The 6,143-nt window shown below is 42.5% G+C and overlaps 1 protein-coding gene across 1 annotated transcript in view; it reads right to left on the reverse strand.

The window, feature by feature from the left end:
• Positions 1-4,480, reverse strand: part of IQCG (IQ motif containing G) — a 17,585-nt gene extending 13,105 nt beyond the window's left edge. The window contains exons 1-2 of the mRNA XM_031555051.1: positions 4,336-4,480; positions 1,080-1,324 (exon numbers count right to left, since the gene is read on the reverse strand). Coding sequence (XP_031410911.1) covers positions 1,080-1,324; positions 4,336-4,461 — 371 coding nt within the window. The 5' untranslated portion in view covers positions 4,462-4,480. The remainder of the gene's footprint in view (positions 1-1,079; positions 1,325-4,335) is intronic.
• Positions 4,481-6,143: the final 1,663 nt, after the last annotated feature.

Here is a 6,143-nt window from a genome sequence, read left to right on the forward strand (position 1 = left end):
AAAGAAAATGCAAGATCCCATTTCTGTTCTTATGACTTAGCAAACCCAAGTGTGCCTCTCCTATGGCACTTGCTGCTTCCAGCTCTAGAGAACTATGAGAACTATGTATCTGGAAGATGGTCCAAGTTTATAACTTCAAATTGTGGTCTGAATGTTACTCCAGGAAATAGTGAAGAGGTGCAGATGTACCCATGTCGTGCCAGCTTGTGCTGCCATCAGGAAGAAGGCTGCAGCAGTAATGGCAGCTAGATGGATCTTGGAAGATGAGATTTGGGGACACAGATGTGTCTATGGAGGGACATCTGGGTGCCAAAACATCCTGGTGCAGCCCTAAGACAATCCTAACAAAGATGTGGGCTTGCCCAAGTTGTTGAATTTCATGGTGCATATGGTATTTATATTTTAGCTGTATGTTCCTCATTTGTGTCAGGATTTTCTTGAAACTCTTTGTTAAAACATTAGTGGACAGAAGCCAGGATGTAGAAAAGTGCATACAGAATGCTCAGCTTCCCAGTCTGTCTTTTAAATCAAAGGCTGCTGGTATTTCTGCAAATCGAGGCACTTGATTTAGAGCAAAAATGAAAATTATTTGGAAAAAAAAAAACAGAACTTATTTTGGTTTTACTTTTATAGACATTGATTGTTCTATAAAGCAGAATGGTTCTAGCTGCCATAGAGACTCCTTATGCCCTACAGAATAACTGAGTTCATGAAACAACTCTCAGACCCAGCCTTGAGCGTTCATATCTGCCAGGGAACCTGGCTCCCTGCACCTGACCTCAGCACTGACTGCATTCTGGGATGAATTCTACTCAAACAGCCATTATTAATTGGGTAGTAAAGTAAGCTTATTGTCAGTACTTGGCATACAGAGGCAAGCAGGAGTCAGAACTAAATAGTCTCTGAGGCCAGACCCCAGTGCTCTCCTTAGAAATAGTCATTCTAGATCATTGACTCACATGACTGGGAAACCTCAGCAGTGGGAGAGTGGGAAGCCTGTATTTTGCTTTGCAAAGATAGAGAGAGAACTTTGCAGGTGTGAGCATCCCCCACAGGCATCACATTCGTGCTTCACTCACCTGTCAGCCTGAATTTTTCTGAGATTATCTGCAGACAGAGCACTGCGTTTCATGGCCCTTGTGGAAAGATGATGGGCTCTTTTTGGATCCTCACAGTTCCCCAGCTGCTGCTTATGTTCAGCACCTTTCAGAGACTTCGAGGTAACAGTTTCCCCCCTCCCTTGCCTTGCAGAGCTAAGCTCTTGATACTTAAGGTTCAGCACATTCTGGGTGTCTGTGATTTCTTTCATTTTCTGGCTGTTGATCTAAAAAAGAGTAAGAGAAACCTGCTTGCACGTTGAGCAATAGGAACACACCCTCTGCAGCTTTATGTGGGAGAAAGAAGAATTAATAATAAACAAGAATCCACCTATACTACGACCAGTTGATGATTCTACAAAGAACCGAATAGCAGAAACGTTTGTCTAGGTTAGATTTGAGCACCCAATTTAGACTTATTGAAGTTGATGGGAGCAAAAGGCCAAAAGTGATGGGACTAGAAAAGGCTCCAGAAGGTCAGTTCGCCTGCCCCAAGAGGTGATGATTCAGACATTTGTCTGATACATTCTTAAAGACCCCCGGCCACAGAGACTATATGCCCTCCAGTCAGTACCAGCTTGCCACTAGTGAAAGGAAGCTATTTCTGAAACTTAAGCAGCTGAGCCCCTGACTTCTTGTCCCAGTCTCTGTAGACACAGAAAAAAAGTCTTCCTTCCTTCTTTGCAGCAGCTTTTATGTACAGGAAGCTTGTTAGTCTGTTTCTCCTCAGCCTTTTCCCTATCTCGGCTTGTCTTAGCCCTGCCTGTCACGAAGGCCTTTGCTTACAGTGTAGTTGTTATAACAAGAGCTGATCTTAGCCTGTCACTAAGTACTTAATAGCAGTACCACCAGAGCCAAATAATGCAGAGGCTTCCAGCCTCATCCTAGCCCATAGCTGCCTACTGCCCACCCTGGCTGCTTGTGAAATGGAAAAAAAAACTCACTGACAGGAAATATTTTCCAGCAAGAAAAGAAAAAATAATTATATTTTTAGCAGTCCAGATCACAGCACAACCACACAAATGTTTGTGCCAACACAGCACAGAGGTCAGAGTGAAAACAAGAGGTCAGAGCAGGAACAGTGCATGCTAGCAGTAATTCCAAGAAGGCCCTGATGGAGAAAGGCTCTGTTCGTGTTCTGAAGTCCTGCTGTGGTCAGTGGGGACAGCGTGCAGGGCACTGCAAAAGGCTGATCCTCCTGAATGCAGCATACAGCTCAGGAGGGGAGGAAGCAGCCCCTGGACTGCATGACTCACCACTGAGTACAGAAGGAGACCGAGTGACTCCATGCTTAATTTTTGGACAGTTAAATTTACATGAAATGAATTTCATGCAAAGTATACGGAGACCTATGAAAATTACATGGTTAATTAGGAGGAAGAAAAGGGGTTTAAATAGTTTGATGGTGAAGGCTGTATTACTGAAATAACTATTCTAGACAAACAAATAGCTTTAATATCATGTAGATTTTATGGATGCTGTAATAGGTGTTTGTAATGTCTGGGAAAGCTCAAGACAGGCTATAACTGGATTATCTGTAAACAGTAGAGAATTAAGCACTAATAATTGCCAAAGAACTACAGGAGAGCAAGGAGACTGTAAATTGCATGTGGTGCCATCCGTGCAGTCCCTAGCTGTTTATCTTTTGCTGGTCTTTTGCCCCAAATCTAGCAGACAGAAAGGCTGCTTCCTCTGGGGAATGCACTGCATGAAGCAGTCTACAAGAGTCCCTGATTTAAGAAGAAGCAACACTGTGGCTAAGGCTCTAAAAAATGCCAGCACTTGAATATGTCAGTATATGAAATGTCAATCAATGAAAATGCCACAGATCTGTTGGGCTGACAAAAAAGGGTGCTTTTCAAACACAGGTCTTCTACAAACACAGTGACACCAGATAAATGTAAACTGAGAACAGGGACAAGTAGTGAATTACAGAACACCAGAGTTGGGAAGTAGCTTCCCCAGAGCCATTTTCTGTTTTCTAAACTGTTTCCTCCTTGATCTGTATTTGCATCTTTAAGAAACTACTGAGGATTGTATTCTATGGGAAAACTGTGTCTTAAGAAATTACTTAGTAAAAATGAGCCTCTGTGTTTGCAGAGAAAAACTAAGTGTACCTGTCGGAGGTCTATCATCCTATCATCCTCAGATTGTGTCAAGGGGAACAGCTCCCACCATTCTCGAGATCTGCTCTTTCTGTGTTTTGCTGCTGCTGGCACAGCAGAGCTTTCACACCCACATCTGTGAAGGAGAAACATCCTCGGCAAACAGGTGAGACTGGCTCACCGTGCTCTTCTAAGGAGAGGAGTGCCCTCTATTGCACAGCCTAAGCATTGCTCACGCCCTAAATTCACTATCAAGCAGCTTCTGCTGATGATTTATTGATTTACTTTCCTCTTCCATTCTTAATTGATACATTAGGCAGTGAAGGTCTGAAAATTTGGATCTCAGGTTTTATTTCCATCCAGGTCACACTCTTTTTTTTCCATCGTTTTGAGTTAAGCAAATTTCAAACTCTTTTTTTAACTTGAAAACAGCCTGCTGTATCACTTAGATATTTGAGAACAGAACTTAAAGCAGTTTACCCCTCAAGATGATCCCACCTTATTTTTTGTGTCTATCACATACTCTTAACAGCCACCATACATACAGAAAACAATAAACCTCTGCCTGAGCATAGATCTTCTCTGTACTTTATAACTCTCCCCAAAACCACTTAGTTATGGTGCTATTAGAAATCAACTAATTAATAACAGACATTAATAATGAGAAGTTACTAATACATTTTGAAGGGAAACCTTTCTTAATTTGTTGTCTGTGGGGACTAGAGGAGCCTCAGCATGCACTTAGAGTATCAGAATGACCCTGATTTGGGGTACTTTCAAAGTTCTTTAGTAATTTAGAAATGGTTATGCACTTATATAAGACTTTAGACACGTTTATTTCTCCTTGATCCTTTACTTGTCATCTAACCTTGAAGGTTTTAAAACTAAGCCTCGGAACCTCATCTTAGGTCACCAGGGTCCTTTGCACAGCCTTGCCAAACACTTCTCAGTGCTGCTGCAGTACAGATATTAAAACTGATCATCTGTGTTCTTTCATTGCTTCTTCCCTGAAAGGTCATGGAGCACTCTGCAGAAAAAAATACCTGAGTGGCTATTTAAAGAATGCTAATAGAAGACATAAAAGACAAGAATTAAAATGAGAGGTATTTTCTTAAAGAGCAAGAGGCACATACATGGCTGGTGTCTGTCTTGCCCTCATGTGAAAATGGCATGATGTAGCCAAGGATTGTGAGCTGATCAGCACAGTTCTCCAGCACAGCACTAAGCAGCAGAGCTTCCAGCCGAGTGAGTTTCTCCATTCCTTTAGCGTCTGTCTTCTTGCTAAGAGGAACAAAAACAAGAGGTGCCCATGAGAAAAACAGCATGGTGTTAGTAACAGTAGTTTAAATTAAAGGTAGACCTGAAATAGCCTTGATTGCAGCCTTCTATATACTTCCCTAGCTTTGTTTATAGCTTTTCATACACTGTTTATAAGAGAAGCTGTGCTCTGCTAATGGCTGCATTCAGGGACAGCGGGAATGTTTAGCTTTCACAAAACAAAGCTGTGGTCCCTCCTGCAGCAGATCTGGGAGAACAGGCTGAAGAAATGCAGGATGAGGTGGCCTCGTTTGGCTGCTCTACCTACAACTGCATTTGTGCCATCTGTAAAACTCTTGCATAAACACATTCTAGGCCTGCAGAATATTACAGTCCAATCTGTAAGCACACCACGTAAATCACTCATAATCTGTGTAACAAACTACAAGTGTCAGTTTTCCTTTCTTTTCAGACTCAGAATTAATGACAGAGTGGAGATGCAAGTTCTGCTTTTGCATGAAGTCAGAAAATGTATCTTTCTAGCTAAGAGGCACTAATAAAATTCTTTTTAAAAATCTTTTTAAGAAAGCCACGATGTACATTCTGAGTTTAAATAACACAAGAATAATCTAATACATGCAGAGGGCTAATGCTAAAAATACGGTGGGAAAAAAAAAGATTTCTTGTGAGAGCTCTTATAGATGATGACGACAGCATTCTTGAAAGAAAAAATAACACAGCTCTCATAGGAAAAAGTGACTTATTTGGAAACAAAGGAGGATGCAATAGCTTCTCCTCTATTTCACGAATAACTTCTGTCCAGGAGAGAATTAACTCAAGCTATTAATGTCTGTTAGGACAACTCACAGCTGGAATGCTTCTCAAAAGCCTGCTGGTTTGCACCTCCCATATATCTCCTGTTATAGACATGGACTCACTCAGCAGATGCCAGTGCCAAAGCAGCTCACCCTGCCCGGGCTTATGTTAACTTGGAAGTGAGAAGGAAAACATTGTCTGGGGCACTTAGGAACGTGACAAGCAGTGAGTGAGGCCTCACTCTCTCAATCCAGCTGCTGACATTGACCTTACTCATGGTGCTTTGCTGATGCTGCTTCATTCAGCTCTATTAATAAAAAAGAGGTATATATGAGGGACTCTGCTTCCCCCGAGAGCTTGGGCTGACATTCTTCCCTGCTGATTTAAGGGGAAAGAAAACAGATGAAGAAATATATTTGAAAACAACCACGGAAGAGGTGTGGCCAGCTGTCCCTTTGAGGATTGCAGCTCCCTCTGCTGTGTGAGATTCCTGGACACACACTTCTCCCATCCTGCTGCCTGCTTAACTCCAATAGCTCCACAGGCAGCATTTTGTGGCAGCATTCCTCTCATTTATTCAAGGCTATACCGATCAATTCCAGTGAGTGAATCCAAAGCTGAGGATGTTGCATCTCTTCCAGCTCGGTTTCACAGATGTGGTGGCAAAAAGAGATTCTGAATTGCCACAGAGGCAGCAGCTGGGCCGCGAACCAGAGCTATCTTCCCTTTCACCAAAAAACAGGCCGGTATTTGGCGCCTTACAAAACCCTGCCTACCCTACTGTTGGAACAAAGCTTTAGGGACCGTTTATTGGTCGGCTGTGACATCTCCACCGCTGCTGTGACAGTTATTCAGTCGGACCTGGCTG

Source organism: Meleagris gallopavo, chromosome 11 (genome assembly GCF_000146605.3).
Source record: "Meleagris gallopavo isolate NT-WF06-2002-E0010 breed Aviagen turkey brand Nicholas breeding stock chromosome 11, Turkey_5.1, whole genome shotgun sequence".
Classification (NCBI taxonomy): Eukaryota; Metazoa; Chordata; class Aves; order Galliformes; family Phasianidae; genus Meleagris; species Meleagris gallopavo.